We start from the raw sequence: 23,227 nt of genomic DNA, 5'->3' as shown, positions 1-23,227 counted from the left end.
AGCACCCGTTGGGGACGCAACTTGCTCTTCGAAATTGACTCTTGTCGGAAAATCATGTTGCACCCGAGGCTAGCCAGTCGGGTACTCCTCGCGCTTGACGAACCCGTCTTGGCACTTTAGTGGTACTGTAAGTATTCCTATCCCGAGCCGTAACGGACATTAGCGCAATTCTTGCCAAGGAACGGTGTATCAGATCAGTCTCGAGGACCTCCGCTCGCCTATCTCTTCAACTGACGATCTCCATCCAGGCGGAACTTCCTGAGATTGTTTCTACACATGATCATGAACGCCTCGCCAGGTTTCCTAGCGAACCCAGCGTGGTTCATTCTGTAATCGGAACAAGTGAGGAACCAATATTCACTAGCACTTACTTCTTCACGAGTGAAAACCCCAAGTCAAGCGGACGCGTACAGAAGTAGAGAGTTGTTCGATCTGGCGACTTCTTTGGCATTCTCACTAAGCTGACACCTGTGAGGGAATGACAGGATGTCCTCGCGCGCCATCGACTGCACTGGGGTGAGGGTGATCAATATGTGTAGCACCGCGGATGCAATCGAGACCGGTAAGTGCTTTTGCAATCAGGAGCGCATTCACGAAAGTAGGTCAATCAGAATAAGTATTACTCACTACTTCGTTGTCCTTGAAGAGCCTCAAGCATTGCTTTCTAATATCTGCCACAACCCGACATCACACTCCCCTCGACGACTGTGCTCACGACCCAGAGCCAAATGATTCAGCCAGCACATCGAGATGGAAACCACCCATACTGTTGTCCAACAATGGCCTTTACCCATAGAACTTCTGACACGCATCGCTCAGTACGTTGCACTTCCAACCAAGAACAATCCAGCCATCGACCTCAGCTTCCTCGGCATAGATCGACTGTCCGACCTTGTCTTCCGAGAAGTGCTGATCAAGCAGTTCGCCTTCGTCGCAGTACTCGTCCACCCCTGCATCGCCTCGCACCAAGCCTATCAGAACAACATCGTGGCCGAGTACGAACAGGTTTTTGGCACACCACAAGTTAATAAACGCCTCTGGAATCTATACGATTCTGGCGCTGTCTGGCCCTCAGCCCTTAGAATCAACGTCAGCTGCCAGCGTGGCTTTAGCGGCAACACGCCGAGCCTAGCATTGTTCACCACGGTCGATACACTCAAGACTATCCTATTGCTATGCCATCAGCTACAAAGACATGACATCCTCAGTATTGAGGTCGATTGTGAGGCGAGCAACAGCGGTGCTGCTAAGATCTTGTCGACTGTGTTGGAGCACATGGCGAGGTTGGTCACAAGCAAAGACATCTCGGTCGACAAACATGCCAATCTTCCTCCAATACTCGACAAGCAGATCGACAAGACCGCCATGGCTATCTCACTCATAATAGAATCGTCAAAAGATCTGATACATCTTCTAGAAAACCATTTCAGAGCTCTACAAAGCCTCCTTGACAACGACAACGCGCTCGCCGAGCTCTTCACCGTGATAGCTACGTTCACAACCGCATACCGCTCCACCATGCGCAGAATCTTCAGCTCCAGCAACAACGGCGCCACCACACGCACCCAGCTGAACCACATTAAACTCCTTCTCCTAAACTACGTCTACATTGCCTACATCCACACCTCAGAACACATTCTAACGCGCACCCTAACCTCCCACGAACAATTCGCCTTCCTGTTCGACACTGCCGCATTCTCCACCATAAAATACTACACCAACAACATAGAGACCATAACCGGCAGGAAGTTCCTCGAGGGTCGAAGCGAGACGAAATCGCTAGAAGAACTACATTTCTATGCGCCTGTTCTAAAAGCAAGAGTACAGTTCCATACTGCGATTGCGAAGATGGCTGCTATGTCGCGTGGGGAGACGGAGTATTTGCTTTGTCGGGGGAGATCGAGGGCTGCGGCTACGAGAGACTTTGTTACGCCGGTGCTGGCGGAGATGAGGCGGATTGGAAGGATGTATGTGGATGAGAGGTCGGAAGTGGAGGCGGGGGCGTGGAAGGAGGGTTTGCATGTGGTTCGGCGGGATGAGACGAGAGGGTGGCTTGTGGAGATGAGGAGGGTAGTGGGTGACGTTGTTGGGGTTTCGGAGGATGTGGCTGGGATGGGAGGGGAGATGGTAGGTATGGGATGGTTTGGAAAGCAACCTGTTATGCGGAAGAGTTGTGTGGTTGAGAAGTTGCCCTGGTGAAAGGAAGGATAAAAAAGGAGCGAGTGGGTAGGAATATCCAAAAGAACGTAAAGCAGAATGAAAATGGTGCATAGTGGTAGGTCCGTGAAATGCAACTGGTTACAGGTTGTTCGCTGTGGCTTTGATGTATCGCTGGCGGAAGCAATCGTGTGGTCGATGTTTAACATTGATATTCATTGAGAATGTGAACTCCTGACTTCTACAGCCGAGTAGACGTCTCCATCGTCTCGATGATTGAAATGACCGAACGGGATTCGTCAATGAAATCCAAAGGATCATTCAATGGTTATCTAACAGGTGTCAGTCTAGTGAGAGTGCTAAAGCACCAAACCACCATATCTAAAAGCACTTTACCTTTGTACATTGTTTGACCCGGAATGTTTACCTGAAGAGATGCAGACTGTCTAGGCTTGCGCCCCCAAGTTGTTTTACTGAGTCCCTGCAATCCCTGCTGACTTGAACTGGGATCACTTACCACTTATGCCCCTTTCTCCTTTCTCCTCAGCGGGTCACGAAAACTCACCTTCCATGTCTCATTCCACCATGGTAACTCCCTCACAAAACCTGTATCGGCTAACACCGGCGCCTCGAGCAATTGCATACATCCCTTCTCTTGACCCCCAAGTCGCGCCTCTATCTGAACAGCATCCATAATTCGATGAGCATGAGATCGCATATTCATCAACCAGAAGAGATCCTCCTCCCTAGTCGCAAACTGGGACCGGAGATGAAGACCGGCGAATCGATGACCTCCTATCTTGAGAAAAGCCTCGACCTTGTCAAGATCTTCGAACGTTGTCTTCAATGCAGCTCGGATAACGGCTGCTTTGGTCCTGGTCTTGCAGAGTTGTCGCTCTTTTTCACCAGTCGATAGTGCCACGCATCGCGCATACGCAACCGAAAACTGAGCTCGTATTTTGTAGGCAGGGAGGAAGAGCGTTAGGTGCGCCAGCTGCTTGGTCGAGCCTGCTTGAGGCGGGGGATATTGTTCTATAGCCAACGAGATGCACCTGAGGCTCCAGCGGAAGAAGAACATATGGCTGTTATGCCTGAGCATGCGGTCGCCATCGGTTCGGGCATCGCGAGTGAGAGATTGGCAAAGGATATCTTCTGACACATATTTCAGTATGATGTAGGCATAGTTGAGGAGTATAAGCTTGAGATATCGGTCTGCGTGATTTTCGGTTTGTGGCTGGACGACGTGGTTGATAGATTCTTCGAAAGCAGCAATGAAGTATTCGACAATGAGGAGAATCTCACATTTGGGGTACCCTAGACCGATCAGCTGTGTGAGCTTTTCCAAATGAGACTCAAGTTGTGTGAGCCGCGCTGTAGTACTCACATCAGCTTTGACCTTCTGCTTCAGCCCCGCTATGATGGGAGACCAGTAAATGTCTGCTCCAAGATTTAAGAAGTCAGTAGAGTTCAAACCTTTGACAAAGTTGCCAATGTCTTCGAGAATTGCATTGAAGGCTTTCTTAGCATGCTTGTGCTGCTGCTGGCATGTGACGGTCAGGAAAGGACCTTCGTATTTCTGTAGTAAATGGCAAAGGAGCAGGTTCTGCGCATGATCAAGAACCTTGAATACAGCAAGTAAAGGTTGCCGTGTTTCGTGACCAGTAGCAAGAACGCTATCAACATTGATCGCGTGTCCGCAGCAGACATTGACGGTCATTATCGACAGGTCCAGTCTGCTTTCCGAGTGCGCTCGACGAAGAGCTTCGTTCGTATTAGCAGGACCTAGAACTATCTCGAACTCAGTTTTGATCCTGGCCGCACAATTGCCACCATGGGAGCAAGGGTGAATTATAACTTCGGTCATCGGAAACTCCTTGACCATGACCTCTCTGAATGCTCGATCTGAGATTCGATCAACCCCAAGCAGGCTAACATCGATTGCGGCATCGTGTTCGTTGGGAAGTGCGGCCTGGTGGGCTATGTTGAGAAGTAGTTCTTGAGGAAGGCGCCATTGGTTGGTGGGCTCTTCGGCCTGTCTCGGCATGATCTCAGGCCAGCCAACAGGCCATTCAAGAGGCTGGCCGTTTTGTTGCCAATAGTCGAGGACTGGTATGAGGTTGTCGATGACCTCGCCGTAGATTGCTGCGTAGTCCATGACGTCGTCGTGAGTTGCTCGAGATGATTGGAGATTGTTGTCGCAGACGTTCTATCAGGAATCGAGAGCGTTGTGAAAGGTATAGAAGACTGAGGGCATTCGATACGTGGAAACTTGATTCGGTCGGCTATCATGTTCATGCGGCGTACGGAAGCCATTGTCTCCTTTGTAAGTCGTGGCTGATGCACTCCAGACAACGCTCGGAGTGCAGTCATTGTTTGATTTGAACAATGAATTCAGTGGCGTCAGAAGTAGTTGGCTCAGAGTAAGTAAGGGAAGAACGCTTTGAAGAGAGCAGAGGCGAGTAGGGATGGTGTGCATTATTTGTTGTTGAACGAGCAAATCTATTCAGATACGTTAGCAAGATCCGCGTACATACCAGAGAACGAACATGCAAACTGCGGTAATGCCTTCTTGTCTGCCAAAGAATCTTAGCTGTAATATTGATTGGTAATATCTGTAGTGCATCAGCAAAAACAAAGTCTTGTAGCGAAGCTGCTACAGGTGACCTCACCTCGACTGCTAGCAGTCAAGGTAGTTGTAAGCAACTCCCTGTTTCCCCTTCCCAGCTGATTGACGCCCGTCTCTATTACTCACCCTCACAAGAGCCATCTAACTGCCTGAGCCATCTTTCACATATTGACGGCCATGAGTGCATGACCGCGTATTGCACATCCTCACAGATAAGGCAATATGATCGTCTCGCCTATCAAATGTAATGGCATGATAGGGGCAAGCAGGAAGTTGACGAGTTCTTTTGTCCTGTCTTGCTTCACTGAGACTCGGACTGGGCTTGGACCTGACGCCCTCAGCAATACTGATCTGTTTTGTGAGATACCGCATCTCCATCAGCCAGAAGAGTGTCTCGTCCCGATCCGACGCTTGGTAGCCTTCTTTCTGGTCATCGATCTTATTGGCAAGCACGCATTGAACCTTGTCTAGTTCGTTTGTAACTTGGTCGAGGTTTTCATCTATAATGTCACTGACCTCACCACCAAATACTAGCTCTTTCGGAAATTGAATTTTCAGCGATAGCCCCAGTCTTGCAAATGCGAGATAGAGCTGTGCTCTTACCTTGAACATCGGGAAGTATTGGTAGAGTCGAATAACTTCATCCTTGGAAATTGGTTCTCCAGTGGAAAGATGCTTGCGAACAGAACCATTAAGGTCGGGGGTAGACGTACGCTGAGCCGATGTCCTCAGGCACCAGTTCAGCAAGGATCCGTTACCTCGCCTGAAGAGGTAATGAGTTTGTGCACAGATGGTAAGTGGTTGGCTTAGCAGGAACTCAGAGAGGCCGCCGAGCACGATGTAGCAGTAGCTGAGCAGGATCTTGTTGGTATTATTGGCGTTTTCCGGGTCCTGGTCTTGTTGCAGTGCGTTGAAGAGAATGTGTCTAATCATCGGCAAGTTCGTGTTGAGAAAATTGATCGCCAGTGGGATAAGGTGATACGATGGATGATCAGCGTCTAGGAGGGCTTGCAGATCCTCTGCATTTGTCCGGACATATTTTGCCAACTGCTTAGGTGTTGTGATCTCAGCAGAGCGGATATGCTGCTGAAGGCTGGGCAACATCTTCATGATTTCGAAGTTGCCATGTAGGTGTGATTGAATGGTCACATTCTTGTCAACAATGGCTCTTCGCATGCTCGACATCATTTGTTTGATCTGCTTGTTGATGCTTCTGTTCTGAGTCTGGACATCGACCAGGACGTGGAAAGGCTCCCATCGCTGCAAGGTGTTGCAAAGTAGCAATGTTCGAAGCGGATTGATCGCAAAGAAAGCCGTCAGTTTTCGTGGTCCCGTGGGACGACTCCGCCGGCTGTTGAGACATGATACGTCCAGCGTGATGACAGAAAGCTGTAGATGACCGAGGACGTGCATTTGCGACAACACCTCGTTCTGTCGAGGTGGCCCAAAAGCCTCTTCAAAGTCTTGCACTATGCGATCTTGACAACCGTTGTCTGCGGGACAGCTGTAGGTGTAGATCTTGACAAAGACATAAGTTTTTGCTATACTCTCGAGAAAGAGTTGTCGTGAAAGCTTGTCTGTTGCTCGGAGGCTCAAATCAATTGGAGCGTTGCTGGCGCGTTCTGTGATTTGTGGTTGGTGCGTTACTGCTGCTTCTGGTGTGGCAACGTGACCGGCGATAAGGAGCATCAACTCTGGAGGCAGTTTGTGCCATGGTGATGTCGAAGCCATTCTTGGTTCTGTAGTGTGGGAACTTGTGTTCAGTCGTTGAATAAGGTGGTGGACTGGTGAGGTTGTTGACGAGTCGTGTTGTCCCAGATTGTGTTCGTTCGGGAGTTTAGGTAGGTGGAATATCTTGCTACCAGTGCGTGGGAAGATGTTGAGTCGATGAAGCAAATCCCGAGTCTGGTATATTGCGTGCGGCCCCGAAGCTCTGAGCCGCACTTTGATTGCTGGCATTGTGAAGTACAAAGGGCCACGGTGACAGAGCCTTCACTGTTACGCGACTTCTTGCGGCACAAGCACTTTTGTTTCGACGTGCAAAGCCAGCCTTGCCAATCGTGACTCAATGTTTCAAGGGGTGAAGAACAAGCGTCGCCAGCGCTCTAATGGGAAACGAGGAGGAAGTCCGAATACTGGCAGACTGCGTCGATTGATCAATCTTCATTAGTCAGGAGTCAGTAGGGTCAGGTTTGCATATGGATATTTGGTAGTTGCAATAATTCATTCTTTGGAAACTTACCGACATGTTTTCATACTTACGTGGCTAAATCGCCAGACTTGCTATAGATTGTGTGGTCTAGCGTACCTTTGGTGGCACATCAGGATCCGAGTATTGTTGGGGACGATATCGCTGGCAGCCGTTTAGATCACAGGATCCAGCAGACCACGAGCAAGATCTTGGCACTGGACTCGCGCTTCGCAAGAGCCTATCATTGTGTCCAACCGCACGGCGTCCTCGTTGTTAGTGAGAAGACCATAGGCCATGAGACGTTCTGTCCAGAAAACAACGACACGCCGTTGTCCCTGCATACGATGAAGCTGGGAGTGAAAGTCTGTACCCCTCGAAGCATAACAGAACCATGAAATCTCTCTGTGTAGGTAAGCGCTGGCAATTGAAGCTCGAGCCACCGCTAAACGTAGCTGTAGGTGGGCTAGGCACAGTCGATAGCTGTCCAGTGTTGTGTCGTGCAGGTCGGCAATATTGCTGGTATTATAGTTCCATTGCATCTGGTCTGCCATCTCTTCCAGAGAGCGGTATGCTCTGAAAGTCTTAAAGCGAAACTGCTCGAGGAGTAAGTCCCAATGTTTGTTGTTGCTTGTGAGTAAGAAGTGACTCTGCCCAGATTCGGTTGCAGCGTGACTGAGCAAATACTCCGAAAGCCCATCGAAGATTATTGTCGCTAGTCTGTCCGTCGCTCTTGACGTCCGCTGGTCACTGCAGTCGCAGTATTGCCATTGGAGCTGTCCACCTGTTGTATCCACCACGTAGAAACACTTGCTCATGAGAAGTTTGGCTGCAGCCACGGACACATGGCACTTTGCGACTCCGTTCTGGAGTAGACCCTCAAGCTGAAGAAGGTAGCCCTCGAAGGTAGGTGTCAGAAATGCCAAGTCACCTTTTGGGAAGAGGTCGCTCACAGGGTTGACTAGGAAATTCTGCTCCAGCTCTTCGGGACACGCCTCCTGGGGGAAACCTTGAATCTTCGCTGAGTCAAGTTCGAACATAAATGTGCTGAGCAATTCAACCACTTCCAGAGCTTGCTGAGCGTGAACGGTATGGGTTGTCGAAGAGGCGTCCACCATGATGCTGCGGATTCTACGTGCGTGATTAGAGTCATTGGAGACCTGTCCTTGCAGTATCGCGCACAACAGCATGAGTCTTAGGTTGTCGACGCGCAAGAATGCGGTGGTCCTGATTCGTGAGGTAGGGCATTGAGCTCGACAGCCGAGCTCGATATCGACAGTCGGTATACTGTTGCCAGATTGCTTGAGTAGCCGGACAGGGTGCGCCGATGGATCTCCCAGGAAACGGATTTGTTCTGCGCAAAGTCCAGCTTCACTAGGAACATGATAGCACAAGCGGTGACTCACTTGGATGTACAAATACTTCTTACTCGTAATGTGACCCAGAAAAGCTTTTCGAGATTCTTCGTCGATGGCGAAGTGGCTTGGACTGAACTCGTCCTGCGGAGGGTACTCGCTCAGCTCCTGATAGCTGGTTGTGGGTAGGGCATGCTGGGCGACGATACGCCAGATATCGTAAGGGAGGCGCTCTCCTGACATTACGTTGATGGTCGACGTTTCGCGAGTGTCTGGCGAGAAATCTGTTCGTGGCGCTCCACTGACTCGGTGCTCAAAGTAGGGTTTGTAATTGCTGTTCGAATTCAGATCTTCTTGCCTGCAAAAGACTGTTGTGTAATTAGATGCTGGACAACGCAGCCATGGCGACAATCTGGCCTACTTATGTATCCTTGTTGTCATTGTCGCAAAGATATTCAGCGTTCGGCAGCACAAAGCGCAGCAACAACAGTCCTTTGTCTAACAATGGTCATTGTTTCCCACGCTACCACATGGCATTGTGTGTCGGGCCCCCAGGGGTGCAGATTGGGTTCCTAACGTCGTAGGCGCAATGTCAAGTGGTTCGACCTCAGCATCCGAAGACTGATTCGAGCATTGTATTCATAGAATACTTCTCTTCCGACGTCTGGTAGTTGGTCTAACGCAGAGGACGTCTGCCGCTGTTGCTAGGGTTTGGAATACCAAGCGTATCTTCCACCCAAGGAAGGTGCGCAGACTCGTCGCCGCGGCGACCAGGCGCGTGCCAGTCAAGATGCATTGCCTCAAATGACGTTTGAAGATTAAATGTGACGTGTAGGATGATCCGGATCACGATCTTCACAACGTGAAGATACTCCCCCACTGCTCGAATCGTTATGGCGACTATCGGCCCACTCGCGAGACATGATAGAAGTGTCCTGGTATGTGACCAGGGGACTCCAGGCCTTCCGGACGTTGGGTACGTGCTATACCTTTCTGAAGCACAAACTGGCGTTAGTACCTCCAAACCCGAAACTATTCGTCAAAGCAACATCGATTTTGCGTTGCTGAGCCTCTCTCGCCGCGTAGTTGCAGTCGAAGTCTGACGTCCGGTTCTTGAGGTTCAAGGTGGGCGGCATGACACCTTGATCGATCGCCAAAACACTAAATAGTGCCTCGACTGCGCCAGCAGCACCGAGCAGATGTCCGATGGCCCCTTTCGTGCTGCTGACGTTGATATCGCTTGCTTTTACAACACCACCATCCTCAATCATGAGGCTCTTGATCGCAGCGTTTTCAGCTGCATCGCCAAGAGCCGTTGACGTAGCATGGGCATTGATGTAGTCAATGCTATTCGGCTTGATCTGCGCATGTTTCAGTGCCTTTCGCATAGCTTCCAGCGCTCCTGAACCATTCTCTCGTGGTGCAGTAAGGTGATGTGCGTCGGCAGAACAGCCATATCCAACAAGCTCTGCATAGATCCTTGCACCTCGTCTCTTTGCGTGTTCGAACTCTTCGAGCACAAGCACCGCGGCGCCTTCGCCGATCACGAAGCCAGCTCGGTCCCGGTCGAAGGGTCGCGATGATTGCTCTGGTGCATCGTTGAAGTCCGTAGCTAGGCTTCTTGATCGTGCGAAGCCTCCAATGGCAACAGGATGAATACAACTCTCTGCACCGCCAGCGAGCATCACGTCTGCGTCTCCGAATTGGACGAATCTCATCGCATCGCCAATACTGTGTGCACCAGTGGTGCATGCAGTGGTAGCTGTGTGATTTGGTCCTCTGAAGCCATATCGCATGCTGATGTGTCCGGCGCCGAGGTTGATGAGTATGCGTGGAACAAAGAGGGGATGTATCTTGCGATAATTCTTGCCTTCATTGTAGGCTACAGAAGTCTCGTAGAGGTCCGACAGGTTTCCGATGCCGGAGCCAAGGCAGATGCCGGTCATGTCTGGGTCGAGAGACTTACCTCCTTCGAGGCCTGCATCTTCGAGGGCTTCCGCCGATGCTGCGAGGCTATACTGGGCGAAGAGGGCTGCTTGACGTATTTCAGTAGCCGTGACATGTTCGCTTGCTGTCCAGCCACCTGAAGCTTTAGGGCCGATTGGGACAATGCCAGCAACTTGGCTTGGCAGATTGGAATATTCGAATCCGAGGTGACGGGTCGAGGTGATGCCACAATCACCGGCGATGAGCCGTTGCCATGTTCGTCTTGCGCCTGTGGTGTTGTTAATAGGGGCAATGAGCAACGCGAAGCGACGCGTTTTAAGCTTCGTGGGAGACGTGAAGGTGATCTCCGCACGTGGCATGGTGCCTAAGGAAGACTTACCGACTCCTAAAGGTGTGACAGCTCCCAGGCCTGTAACAACAACTCTTCTCAATCCATCTCTTGTCATCTCATCACCTCCCAAGTGGGGGAAGGCTGCTTCGGTATTGTCTTATAACTTCCTCTAGTGTTCAAGAGACTGCCTGCCACGCGATATGCAAAGCGAAAATAGTTTCGAGGAAGGAACGCGTCGGATTCGCTTGAAAAGAGAAGGTGGAGTTTAGCTGAAGAAAAAGTCTCTACAAAATTCCTTATCAGGCATGAACTGCCGCAGGAGATTACCGCCCGCCATGACTGCATCAAAATGTGATATTACTTCACAGCGCACACAGCTTGTCAAGCTCTTCAGCAGAAGCTTCTGACACCTTGCAGCAGTCGTTGCATTCCGTTGTCGAATTTGAGGTGGCAGCTTCACCATGCAGCTCTTCATTACCTTCGTGTTATTCCTACTCGCTCTTCTCCGGCTAAGCAGGGCCTCCTTCTACGATAACCCTCCGCTAGAGCTGCCACCAGCGGAAGGGACACCCCTCGATGAGCTCGAGCGAAAATGGGGCACAGACTTCGGCTTCTCCGGTATCATGACCTACGCTCACCTGCCACATATTCGATGTCTTACCACACCGTCTGAGCTCTTCGACATCGGTATCCTCGGCGTTCCCTTCGACACATCCGTCTCCTACCGCACAGGTGCCCGCTTCGGCCCCCGAGCTATTCGAGCTGCATCTGCCAGACAGACCTCATTCCGAGGTTTCAATGCCAGAGCTGGCTTAAATCCCTACACCGCATGGCCGAAGATCCTGGACTGTGGTGATGTACCCGTAAGTCCATTCGACAATGCATTGGCATTGAGACAGATGAGCGAAGCATACCTCGAACTGGTAAACCGTCGGGCACTAAGCTATGACGAGAGCACATTTTGGACGCATCCCAGGGTCGTGTCACTCGGAGGAGACCACTCGATTGCCCTTCCAGCTTTGCGGGCGCTTAACAAGGTCTACGAGCAGCCTATAGCGGTACTGCATTTCGATGCACATCTCGACACCTGGCATCCGGCAAAGTATCCTTCCGCATGGTTCGAGAGCCCAGGCGCACAAAGTGATATGAACCATGGGAGTATGTTCTGGATTGCCTCCAACGAAGGTTTGATCCTCAACTCTTCATCTGTGCATGCTGGACTACGGACCAGACTCTCCGGCGATGACTTTGGTGATTACCACGATGATGACAGACAAGGGTTCTTGCGGATCGAGACGGATGATATAGATGTTCTGGGCGTCAATGGCATCGTCCGGACTATCCTCGACACTATCGGCACCGAGACGCCTCTCTACCTAAGCATTGATATCGATGTGCTCGATCCGGGTATCGCTCCAGGCACGGGCACACCAGAACCAGGCGGCTGGACAACAAGAGAATTGATCCAAATCCTGAGAGGTATTGAGGGCTTGAACATTGTTGGTGCTGATGTGGTCGAGGTTTCGCCAGGGTACGATGACAGGGCCGAGGGCACAGCACTCGCAGGTGCACATGTGGCCTATGAGATCATAACTAGTATCGTCAAGCGAGGCATGAAAGATCGTGGTCTTTGGGTTGAAAGCGAGCATGAAAAGCCTGGTCGGCTCAGCAACTGGAGGGATAAGGCCAAACAGGTGATAAGCGACATGGGCGATGGTGCGCAGAAGGTAGTCGGTGCCAGGAATGAGCTGTGAGAGACGCTTTGGGCTCGACGCACTTAACGTCAAGGAGACAATAAGAAATCGGTGTAGAAACAGAGTAGTGAATCTCAACGAAGAAATAATGAATTTTGAGATTTGAACAGTCTACCACATAGCGGAGGCTCCATGCCATGACTGTTTCATAGGGGTATCATAAAACAAATATGACGGAAGTTTCGTACCAATTCGTCTGTGAAGCCTTTTGCCCAAGAATCATGTTGTTTCCAACAAAGGCAAAGCCCGTCCAGTCACAGCTATGCCACATCAATAGACTCTCTCCGCGAAGGAGGCCTGAACATGCCCTGCGGCATATTCGTGCTCGCAGTCAGAGGTGTTGCCGAAGGAATAGCAAAAGTCTCGTTGGCCGCAGATCCAGGATAAGCACTTCCGGAGTTGCCAGAAGATACACTGAACAGACCTCCGCTTCTGTTGCCGCTCATTGCATTCGACAACATCTCCTTCATGCGCACCAGCTGGTATTTCCGACGTGTCGGAAATAATGTTCTCGTGACTAGAGGTTGCGGGCGAGCTATGCTTCTCTGTATCGAAGTCATGACGGCATCCCGCTCCTCGTCAGAATCGACTGGTCCAGTGATATTATCAAGTTCATCGTCGAATAGGGCGGGAGCATTGGCATCGATGGCGGCCTTCTGCTGTCTAGCTTGGTTCTTCTTCTGATATGCAGCCAGTAACATATCATATGGCAGACTTCGACCCGGTACAGCCCTCTTTGCACCCATACTATGGCTCTTGCATGTCAGACTGCGGGCGCATTGTTGACCGTTGGGCAGAGTAACACCACACTGCCTCTCAACATCGACTGGTCCCTTAGGCTTAGCTGCTTTAGGCTTCTGCTCTTCCTTCTTCTTTTTCTTGTTGGGCTTAGAATCGTCTTCTCCTTCGGCCTTGCGCTTCTTGCTCTTAGCGTCATCGCCGTTGGCTAGTTTGCCTCTCTTGCCGTCTTTGATGTCGTCGTCTTCGTCTTCTTCATCGTCGCCGCGTTCGGCTCGTTCTTTGGCGCGTAGAGCAGCTTCTCTGGCCTCTTTCTTCTTTCGGGCTTTCTCTTGCTTCGACTTTAGACAGCCGGCGATGTGGTCTTTCGAGGTCTGTTTGAGGATGGTTTTCTTGCAGTGCTTGCATACGATGGTATCGAATGGGTCGTCCTGTTCTTCGGCGTTGGGCTCGACTGTAACATCTCGGAGTTGAGGGTAGATAGGTGAGGTCGGCCCTTTGGAGGGAGCGCTGTCTTTCTTTGCGCTGCTGGATTTCGCTTTCTTGGAAGTTTCTTGCTTCCTTAAGGCCTTGACCTTGTTCACTTTCTTGAATGCGCCGTCTTTCTTCAGGCCCAGGCCGGCGAAGAAGCCCTTATCCACGAAACTTGTAGGTCTCACTGTCGGTGTCAGTCCAAGCCATTGTTGCCAAGCGCAGCATGAGACTCACACATGATGGTGGCCATCTAGCTTTTACGACAAGTTTGTGAATGCCAGGCCGTGTTGCGCACTCCTAGTTGTAGGTCATGGAGGATTTGAGCAGCTGTACCTTGGCGGTTGGTCCCTATGAGTGTTGACGTTGAGTCGCTACGGAAATCCGTATTAGTACAAGCACATGGATCGTGATGGCGAGAATCTACTCTCGCTACCTTGCTCTGGGCTCGGGCGATGCGCAGTCTCCGAGTCGGCCCCCTCGGCCTCAATGACACCTCTTAGCACAATCTGGGCACCAATCATATGTCTGCCTAAAGTGAATGCGGCTGAAACGTACTCATTATGGGTCTGTCGGAATTGATCCGCGCGTTCTTTTGTGCTCATCGCGCTAGCATAGTAAGGCTGCACCGCTTTCAGATAGTTTCTGCAGCCTTGCGAGCACTCGGGAGGACCCCATGGGTGGCAGGTGCACTGTTCTGAGGCAACCACTAACCGCAATCTGCAACGCTCCTGCCTCCAGTATGACTCAATGTAAAAGGCAGGCCGCGATATCTCCGACTGAGATATAAGTCAGATTCATTCTCCGGCGTCCTCCCCAACACACAAAACTCGACCAGCACGATGGATGGGAGACCTCTATCAATCATCGAGAAGGTTGGCGGCGTGTGGGCCGGTGATGACCTGGAGTTAATCTTCCAGCAAGAAGTCGCCAATCTGTTGCAGAGAGGGAATCCTAGACATTTTCCTGGAGCCCAACCCGTCTCCTTTGCGAAGCAGCACATTCAAGAACTCAAGACCCAGGACTACTTCGTCTGCGAGAAGACAGATGGCATTCGATACCTCATGTACCTCACCTCCGATAATGTCCCTACCGACCCAAGCAATCCAGCAGCACCAACTAAGCGTGTCCCGGTTGTCTACCTCATAGATCGAAAGAACAAATACTACTACGTCCCCAACCTTCGCTTCCCCCATCAGGATAATCCGCACAACAACTTCCATGTTGACACCATCCTGGATGGAGAGCTTGTCGAAGATAGGTACCCGGATGGTTCCTCGACCATCAAGTTCCTCGTCTTTGATCTCCTGGTCATAGATGGCAAGGATTTGAGAGAGCGCACGCTTGACAAGAGATTGGGTTACTTGAAACAATTCATCCTACATCCCTACAAGAATTGGCTAAAGGAATTCCCAGCTGAGAGGCACAAGCAGGCTTTCATCCTAGAGGACAAAAAGACAGAGTTCAGCTACTCCCTAGCGACCATGTTTCATGAGATCATACCTCAGGTCAAGCAACTGCACGGCAATGACGGTCTTATATTCACTTGCAAAGGAACAAAGTATGAGTCTGGTACAGATCCGCACATTCTTAAGTGGAAGCCTCCGGAGGAGAACACTGTTGATTTCTTGATGCATATCACCTGGCAGCATACCAGTGATGGCGGCCTCCCGGGCGAAGAGGATATAGATTATGATGAGATGCCTGCGGACATCGGTCTCTACATCTATCATGGCCGCGATATGGATTACAGTAGAGTGGGCAGCCTATACCTGACACCGGACGAATGGGAAATGCTGAAGGCCGAGGATGAGCCCTTGCAGGACGCTATTGTCGAGTGCTTTCTGGAAGATACTGGCGCCGTCAATGGTCACTCGTCAAACGGCAACCAAGTGAATGGCCATGGAGACAAAAGATGGCGCTACCATCGGCGACGAGACGACAAGAATGAGGCTAACCACGTTTCGACGTTCGACAGCGTTAAGATCTCCATCGAAGACCACATCACTCAGCAGGATCTTCTCGATCATGCTGACGAGATACGAACAGCCTGGAAGGCCAGGGATGCGAAGCGGCAGAGCCGAGCCTAGCAATAGCTACAGCGGAAATACGGCACGGTTGCAATGGAGGGTGCCGGCGTTGGTATTGGAGAAGGTATTATCGTTTTTGGAATTTATGTGATACCCAAGGGCAGGAGCAATTATTGAGTGCTGCCGCTTAGTTAGTCAATCGTTACCGACTTCCACCGAAACTTCGTATTGCGTGACGTGTGGCAGAGCACTCTAGTGGCACCTGCCTCGACGTCAGAAGGTTTGCTTAATGATTCGCACCAAGTCTCAGACTCTCAAGCTTCACCTTTGGCTAAGCAAGATGATGTTGTTATCCCAGCAACATGTTGATATTGGCAAAACCAAATCTTCATCCTCTCGTTATGCGTATGCTTTCCCTGTCGACCTCACCCTCGACTCCATTATTGCTTAGGTATTCATTGCAACCGTGCCAAGCATGTTTCCTAGTCCCTGCTCAGCTCCGAGGCTTGAATCCTCTGCACGTTGTCCATCGACTTCGTTCATTCCTCAGCATGTACCACCCAATGATACTGCCTCTGGTCTGCTTAGACAAACTTGAGAATGGCTGACCTGTCAAGCTACACACACAAGTGGCGAGCGACGAGTACTAACCACCATCATTCTGATGTGAACAAAATAGGCAAACGTAACCGACAACCTATTTCGTGCCAATCTTGTCGAGCCCGGAAGCTGAAATGCGATCGAGGTCACCCATGCGATGCATGTATTAAACGCGGTGAACGAAGTTCATGCCTCTATGGCAAAACTGCAACCGTCCCCGCCACGAACGCGTTGTCCGCACGAAAGGATGAATCACGCTCGTCAGCTACAAAAGCCCAGGACCGCCTCAGACATCTCGAAGACCTCGTGAGGAACATGGTCGAAACTTCTTCGCAAAACGTTTCATCACCGCCAGAAAATGTGTTTTCATCCAACGGCAGTGGTCAGGAAGGCACTCTTGATCGAGACGCTGGTGCAGGAGCTCCGTACACCGGGTCGACTCACTGGTCGGCAATTTTAGAACACATCCACGAGCTCAAGAACGAGATAGTCTCTGGCTCCGACGAACGCGTAGGGGAGCCAGTTGACCACTCGGAACCGGACGCCCTGTTCGGAAGTGAAAGGCCACCTTCTTTGGCTCACATACTCAAAGCGCATCTACCGCCTCGAATACAGGTAGATCGACGAATATCACAATATTTCAATGCGCGGTACATGATCATGCCACTTATCCATTCGAAGCAGTTTCGTCGCCAGTACGAGGCGTTCTGGCAAGATCCGCTCAAGACAAATGTCATGTGGGTCTCGATCATGTTCTCACTTTGCTGTCTTGCTGCGAGCCTGGGTGTCGCTTCCAGTCAGTCACCAGACAATGTTGCAATTGGTATCAACCAGAGAGAGTCCTTCCAAACAGCTGCTGGACAATGTTTGGTGTTAGGAAACTACTCGAAGCCACAGCCGTACGTTGTTGAGGCGCTCTCCGTGTACCTGCAATGCAAGGTTATAGGTTCGCTGGATCCACAACGAGAGGTGGCGCTAATATTTGGGCTACAAACTCGTCTAGCCTACCTTATGGGCTACCATCGCGACGGTTCGAACTTTCCCAAGCAGTTGACGCCGTTCGAGACTGAGATGAGACGTCGGACGTGGGCTATGGTGAAACAATTCGACCTACTCGTTGCTTTCCAACTCGGGATTCCTAACAATATACCTCCCGAGTCTTGGGACACTAGGTTTCCAACCAACCTACTAGACAGTGATTTCGATGAAGACGCGAAAGCCCTACCGCCGTCGCGACCGGAAGCCGATGTCACGCAGATACTGTATTTTGTGGTCAAGGCCCGCATAGTCGACACATACTCCAAGATCTGTCATCATTCCGTTTCCTTTCCCTCAGTCCCTCCAACAACAGCGGTAATCATGTCATTGGATGCTCAGATACGTGCGCAGGCAGAGACCATACCTGAATCGCTTCGTATCCGACCCGTGTCACAGTCCATTACAGACCCGTTCTACGAGGTCATGGTCCGCCTTAACCTCTCTTTTCTCTGGCAGAAGTCGCTGTGCATCTTACATCGGAAGTACATGGCCGCTCCGGGCAATGAGTACAGCTACAAAACTTGTGTTGACGCCGCATCATCAATTTGTACAAGCCTGATCGATATTCACCCGGAGCTCCAGGAGGGCGGTGCTTTTTCAAGTGACAACTGGATGTGCAGCAGCTTCACCGTAATCGACTTCCTCCTAGCCACCATTATTTTGTGCCTAGCAATGTCTGTGAGCAGGAGAAAATGTACCAATGCAGGAACAAGTCCTCAGCAATGGCTTGATTTGGAGGAGACGAAGTCTGTACTCCAGATACTCGAAAAATGTCAAGCTATATGTGTTGATCTTCAAGCACGAAGCCGAGAAGCGAGGCGAGTCTCTAGCGTCATTTCTGCAGTGCTAGGAAAGCTCAGAATCACAAAGCAAGGTTCCGCAGGGGCTGATGGAGTTCGAGAATATCATGACACGCCGAACGGAACACGGCCCGGAAATGAGCAACCTTCTGGTACTTCTACAAATGGGATCAGCATGAAGCCGCTATCGCTTAACGACGCACCAACATCGATAAACACGTCGACAGTACCGATCTTCTACGGTTCAGACAAGGCTTTCGCCGAGGCCTCGTCCACGGGGCAAGTAAATTCGATCCCAAACATGCACTTACCCACACCCGCACCAAGTCAACCAGAAGTCAACAGTGTAGGCAGCGGTGGTTTCCAACACGTCACCCCCACATTCAGAGCCAACGGAGCAGCGCCACAAGATTTCAGTATGGATGTCGACTTGGGTCCGATTTCAGACTTCATGAATGGGTCAGATGATGCGAGCACAATCGACTGGACTCAACTTGACCAGTTCACAGGCTGGTATGGGCATGACAGTGGGCCTGGCATCTTTGATATGATGGGTACAGGGCTTACACCTGCTGTTGAGACGCACAACGTGGATTATGAAGACTGGGAGAGCACTCCGATATACATGCTTGGAGCTCGAGCGCGAGATCCTGTGACTGGCAAAAGTCAGCAAACATGAGACGCACAAACAAAGAGATGTTAAATGGACAAATGATTCGCACGCTACCATACATTCTTGAAAGGAGTGTTATCAGCATGTCGCCAGGCTCAAGTGGAAGACACACGCGCCTGAGGCTCTCGCTGTCATGCTTATTGGGCCCTCTCACAAGCGCGTGGCGGGACAGCGTTCAACGCCGGAATGTTATATGTCTACCTCACTGATATGGCTGTTACTACAGGATAGGGCCTTTACTTGACGAAGTCCAGGTGCAAGTGTGAGAGTGTAAGTGCTACAACTTTCACTTCTCGACTACCGCTAATGTCGAAGTGTCATATATCACCCATGCACCAAGTAAACGAGCTTCTTTATACTTTCAGTCTCGTGCCACTGTTTTCGATCAGTATTTAGTCTCGTCGAGAAAGCTCCATTCTTTATTGTCGAAGACCGCGACTCCCTCATACGAGACCAAGTCCACAGTGAGATATATCTCTGAATCGACTCAGAACCATACAAAAAGTCACACCTGCTGCAGACATTGGCCCACCGACATTAACCCCACCTTCGCACTACGGTGCAATCCGAGCACAAAGCCGAACGTATTCAATCCTAGAAGAGACCTCACTCTTGTCTGCTGAGTAGCCCAGCCTTAGGAAGTTGACAAGTTCGGCAAGGGAAGTCGAAGATCTAAGTGAGCGAGGTTGGAGGTTGAGGTCAGAAAAGTCGAAAGTTGGACTCAAGGAAGTAGAAGGTTGAGGTGAAGAAATAGAGGATGTCTGCGCAGTGGCAGGATCTACCTATGGAGATGCTGATTCGCATTGCCCAATTCTCTATAGGTGCAGACAAAGTGCGACACAGTTCAACGCCTGTGCAACAATACCCGTCGAAAATCAGTATCGATATGACAATGGCGGGTATCGACAAAAGATCACGACAAGCATTTCTGGAGGCCGTCAGGGAGGAATATGTCTTTGTTCGCCTGACATTTTATGGAGGACTTGGATGCGAAGTACAAACACTGCGAGCGCACTCACAGCAGGCAGACCTCTATCAGCAGGCAGACCCCTATGCCAGGGTGAGAGAGCAGCTGGAACATTACTCTCTCCACAGTCCAAGCGCAGCAGTCTTACTTCCACACCTCCTAAACTACAGCGAGGCTCGTGCGATATCTCTGGTGGACGTCGTTCTAGACGAGCATCATGGTTTAACTTACGACTTTCCGGCAGACAAGCCATTGGATGCAGCAGCGCAAGTAACTTTCTTGGCCGACCGCTTCGGTACTCTCCTGATGTGTCTTGCTCTACAGCACTACCTGGGCGTATTGCATGGGAACAAATTGTCCTTCAAGGCAGCCACTATACGAGCTCCTCCGACGAGCCGTACTGCCGTTGCACGTGTCTCTACTGTGCTACAAGACATTAGTGCAGTGCTTTGCAACCTGGTCGGCGCCCAGTTGTTTTGCGATCCTAAAGTGCTTTCCAAAGACGAAGCGACAAGATTGCTTGGGCCCATGGTACGACCAATCTTCGATTTGACACTTGACGAGGTCAATGCATCCACAAATATCAACTCACCGTCGTGCGCGAAGCCGTCGCGGGCGGACGCCCAGTTCACGAGATTCTTCCTGTCACGTTCGAGGCACTCTACTGGTTTCACACAAAAATCGACACCCCGGCCCTCGCTTCGCACAACGATAACAAGATCCTTCAGTACTTCTCGAATATCTTCAATGGTCTAGCGATGAAAGGACTAGCAAATTATCTTCTTCTGAACAAGAACATACCACACCTACAGAGCCACTTCCTGCTCAAAGACGGCACACTAGCATTCACGGTCACCCAACGTCTACTCTTTCAAACGCGAGCACTAACGGTAGACCTAAGAGCTTACGTGATCAACGAACAAGAATACACCAACATCGAAGCCTTCGAGGCCCTCTTCCAGATGGCACAGGCACGTGCAGAGGTAAGCCTGGCACTAGCACGTGCCGCAAGCCTCCCCGGCTCCAGTATCAGTCCACTCGTACGTGTTGCCGAGGCCCATACCCAGTCAAGGCGGGCACCCGGTTTGTCCGCCGCAGACCATCTACAGCATGCCCGGCTGATTCATTCAATCATCCGTGCACGAGCTCAACGGGTCGTATCTGACCCTGTCGTGTCGAGACTCAAGATGGACATAAAGGCTCTGTTCCAATGGATCGACGAGTTCGATCGTATGAGGCGGGAGATCGTCTTTGCTATAGTTGACAGGGGAGAGGATATGCAGAGGGAGATTCTGGTCGAGCCGATGCCAAAGTTAGCTCGTTTTGGTTTCACTATTCGCTTACCGGAGGACCTTTGATCCTGCTGAAGTGAGAGTCAGATGAGGTTGGTATAAGAGAGGTTAGAGAATGGTCGAAGAATGGTCTAAGCTTGTCATGAGCGAAGACTGAGGCGATACCGAACAGTTCTTGCTGCCCATAGACTGTGAGCACAAATGGTACGCTACAATACAGTAGCATCACAGCAGGGACACAAGCAGAGGGAGGGGGCAATGGGTAGCGTCAGGCCACGGGGCAAGATCGTGCTTTGAGCGCTGCTTGGCGCCAAGCCTGTTCCCTCAATAGTTTGCCGGTTTCCTTGGCATACCTGTTCAACAGCTTCTATTCAGCAGCACCATACTCAAGACACATTGAGACAATATATTCGAAAGTTAGCACAAAATATTTGAATACCGTCAAAGAAAGCACCTATGAAGATATCACTTAATTTGTTCTAAGCGTTGTGCACTGAGAGGGTTGTTAAGATGATAACTTTTGAGCCCTATTTTCAAAACCGGCAAATTATTGAGGGAACAGGCTTGGCGCCTACCGGTACAGCGCGACAGGTACCCCTCCTATCACCAGATGCCAGAAGAGCTTAGATAGTACAATCAATCGTAGTTACAGCCCAATGCCCTGTATTGCGTCTTCTTCCATCAAGTGACGTGAGTGACCATATTGTTACAAGTAGGCAGTGAGCAGCTGTCCGTTACTTTCACACTGATATCACGCCCTTTGATAGACGTTCTTGCTGCTTCGGGTACTTAGATATTCGCGCCGTCGCGTACGTCCCACCCGGCAGCTCGATCTAGGTCTACGTGTGCCGCGATCTCTCAGAATGCCAGATGGTCACCGAAGTCTTGACGCTTCGTTGCTACCAGATAGTACGAGCAGCAGCAGTATCTGATTGTTTGATAAATTGTCTAGCTAGCAGAGGGAATGCTCTGCGAGAATCTATCTCTCTGTTGCTCGGCAGACCTTCCACCCAAAACGCCCACCTGGGTAGCAGGGTGGCATGTGCTTATGCTCACAACATCTCTGAACTGCTGACCGCCACGGTAGAAGTCAACAAGTATTCGGAACGCTGTCTTGGTACTTGGCATCCGTGCTATCCTTCCGTATGTCTCTTGTGAGTGAAACGTGCTTCTCAGATATCCTGTATATACATGCTCTGCCCTCATGGTACAAACGCGACTGCGTGGGCCTTCTCGTCTGATGTCCCGACCGATCCTCATTCCTGGTCTCGTCTATTCACTCCTTCATCCACCCCTTCCGGACAGCAAGCTCTTTGGCGTCCGTCTCCTGCTCGATAACTTCTGCACCAGTTGGTCGGACATCGTAGATGATCTTCTGTCAGCATTGTCAGTAAGAGGGTGGCTCATACAGCTGAAGAATACGCAATAAACCTACCTTATACGCTGTCTCCTGCTTCCCCCCATCCATTCTCGGGATAATTGCCCCATAGCTGACCATCGCCACGCAGGTCACAGTATATCCAGACTCATCATCCCACACGCTCTGCGCCGCAGCAAGCTCCGCTAGTCGCGGATTCTCGACCGTCATCCGTGCAATGTCCTCATCAACAGCGCCCGAGAGGAGATCGTCAATTGTGTTTCGAAGATCAAAGTCCAAGACGGCTTTGATACGATACAGACATAGTGTGATGTATCTCAAGTAGGGGAAGTTTTGGAGAAAACGCTGCCAGTCAGGAAATTCATACAGGAAATTGTCATCCATAAACTTGAGGCATGTGACATGGTTGCGGACCCATTCGTATTTGGCGTTCTCGGCGACCTCGAGGAGAAGGTGTTTTTGGGGCATGTCGACTGCAGTTTGCAGCTGAAGGATGTCGCTGATAGTTCGGTTGCGTGCTGCGAGCGCATCGAGGTGGACTTTGCGACTGACGAGGTCGATTGAGAGACTGGGAATGTCGGAGACCTTGACCTTGATGTGCGGCGCGTTGTCATCGCTAGTTTCTGGGTCTTCTGCCTGGTCGTGGTTGTCGTACAGGGTTTCGATGTGCTCAATGGTTATTGTAGCGTCTTCGAAGTAGAGCTCATAGATTCGATCTTGAATCTCCTGAGGCAGATCTAGAAGTCTGAATGGATCTTGGATGGCAGAGGCCATGGTTGTATTGGACAGATCTGAGGTAGAACGATCGAAAGACATAAAGGGTTTGGATATGCCGAAGGATCTTCGGTCCATTTCTTGGACTGGGAGAAACAGATAGGCAGA

The 23,227-nt window shown here is 50.7% G+C and overlaps 11 protein-coding genes across 11 annotated transcripts; 5 read left to right on the top strand and 6 right to left on the bottom strand.

Annotated features, from left to right (window-relative positions):
• Window positions 1–750: 750 nt before the first annotated feature.
• Window positions 751–2,199, top strand: PMZ80_000817 (uncharacterized protein; the record flags this gene model as incomplete). The annotated part of the gene is made up of 1 exon (XM_064869267.1): window positions 751–2,199. The coding sequence occupies one exon, from the start codon at window positions 751–753 to the stop codon at window positions 2,197–2,199; it is 1,449 nt and encodes a 482-aa protein (XP_064734764.1).
• Window positions 2,200–2,677: 478 nt separating this feature from the next.
• PMZ80_000816 (uncharacterized protein) lies at window positions 2,678–4,312 on the bottom strand (the record flags this gene model as incomplete). The annotated part of the gene is made up of 1 exon (XM_064869266.1): window positions 2,678–4,312. The coding sequence occupies one exon, from the start codon at window positions 4,310–4,312 to the stop codon at window positions 2,678–2,680; it is 1,635 nt and encodes a 544-aa protein (XP_064734763.1).
• A 612-nt stretch (window positions 4,313–4,924) lies between these two features.
• On the bottom strand, window positions 4,925–6,514 carry PMZ80_000815 (uncharacterized protein; the record flags this gene model as incomplete). Its single annotated transcript, XM_064869265.1, has 1 exon — window positions 4,925–6,514. One exon carries the CDS (start codon window positions 6,512–6,514, stop codon window positions 4,925–4,927), a length of 1,590 nt encoding a protein of 529 aa, XP_064734762.1.
• Window positions 6,515–7,147: 633 nt separating this feature from the next.
• Window positions 7,148–8,729, bottom strand: PMZ80_000814 (uncharacterized protein; the record flags this gene model as incomplete). Its single annotated transcript, XM_064869264.1, has 2 exons — window positions 7,148–8,684; window positions 8,722–8,729. 2 exons carry the CDS (start codon window positions 8,727–8,729, stop codon window positions 7,148–7,150), a joined length of 1,545 nt encoding a protein of 514 aa, XP_064734761.1.
• Window positions 8,730–9,309: 580 nt separating this feature from the next.
• CEM1 (Mitochondrial beta-keto-acyl synthase) lies at window positions 9,310–10,632 on the bottom strand (the record flags this gene model as incomplete). The annotated part of the gene is made up of 1 exon (XM_064869263.1): window positions 9,310–10,632. The coding sequence occupies one exon, from the start codon at window positions 10,630–10,632 to the stop codon at window positions 9,310–9,312; it is 1,323 nt and encodes a 440-aa protein (XP_064734760.1).
• A 433-nt stretch (window positions 10,633–11,065) lies between these two features.
• Window positions 11,066–12,358, top strand: PMZ80_000812 (uncharacterized protein; the record flags this gene model as incomplete). The annotated part of the gene is made up of 1 exon (XM_064869262.1): window positions 11,066–12,358. One exon carries the CDS (start codon window positions 11,066–11,068, stop codon window positions 12,356–12,358), a length of 1,293 nt encoding a protein of 430 aa, XP_064734759.1.
• A 260-nt stretch (window positions 12,359–12,618) lies between these two features.
• Window positions 12,619–13,808, bottom strand: sgf73 (SAGA complex subunit Sgf73; the record flags this gene model as incomplete). Its single annotated transcript, XM_064869261.1, has 2 exons — window positions 12,619–13,754; window positions 13,805–13,808. 2 exons carry the CDS (start codon window positions 13,806–13,808, stop codon window positions 12,619–12,621), a joined length of 1,140 nt encoding a protein of 379 aa, XP_064734758.1.
• Window positions 13,809–14,409: 601 nt separating this feature from the next.
• On the top strand, window positions 14,410–15,657 carry CEG1 (Dcp1p-Dcp2p decapping enzyme complex alpha subunit; the record flags this gene model as incomplete). Its single annotated transcript, XM_064869260.1, has 1 exon — window positions 14,410–15,657. One exon carries the CDS (start codon window positions 14,410–14,412, stop codon window positions 15,655–15,657), a length of 1,248 nt encoding a protein of 415 aa, XP_064734757.1.
• An 855-nt stretch (window positions 15,658–16,512) lies between these two features.
• PMZ80_000809 (uncharacterized protein) lies at window positions 16,513–18,714 on the top strand (the record flags this gene model as incomplete). The annotated part of the gene is made up of 1 exon (XM_064869259.1): window positions 16,513–18,714. The coding sequence occupies one exon, from the start codon at window positions 16,513–16,515 to the stop codon at window positions 18,712–18,714; it is 2,202 nt and encodes a 733-aa protein (XP_064734756.1).
• Window positions 18,715–19,492: 778 nt separating this feature from the next.
• Window positions 19,493–21,033, top strand: PMZ80_000808 (uncharacterized protein; the record flags this gene model as incomplete). Its single annotated transcript, XM_064869258.1, has 2 exons — window positions 19,493–20,087; window positions 20,240–21,033. 2 exons carry the CDS (start codon window positions 19,493–19,495, stop codon window positions 21,031–21,033), a joined length of 1,389 nt encoding a protein of 462 aa, XP_064734755.1.
• Window positions 21,034–22,243: 1,210 nt separating this feature from the next.
• PMZ80_000807 (uncharacterized protein) lies at window positions 22,244–23,119 on the bottom strand (the record flags this gene model as incomplete). Its single annotated transcript, XM_064869257.1, has 2 exons — window positions 22,244–22,342; window positions 22,403–23,119. 2 exons carry the CDS (start codon window positions 23,117–23,119, stop codon window positions 22,244–22,246), a joined length of 816 nt encoding a protein of 271 aa, XP_064734754.1.
• Window positions 23,120–23,227: the final 108 nt, after the last annotated feature.

This window comes from Knufia obscura (assembly GCF_036327395.1).
Source record: "Knufia obscura strain CCFEE 5817 isolate CBS 148926 chromosome Unknown scaffold_1, whole genome shotgun sequence".
Taxonomy (NCBI): domain Eukaryota; kingdom Fungi; phylum Ascomycota; class Eurotiomycetes; order Chaetothyriales; family Trichomeriaceae; genus Knufia; species Knufia obscura.
Note: the sequence above shows the minus strand (reverse complement) of the source record. Positions and strands in the feature narration are given on the sequence as shown.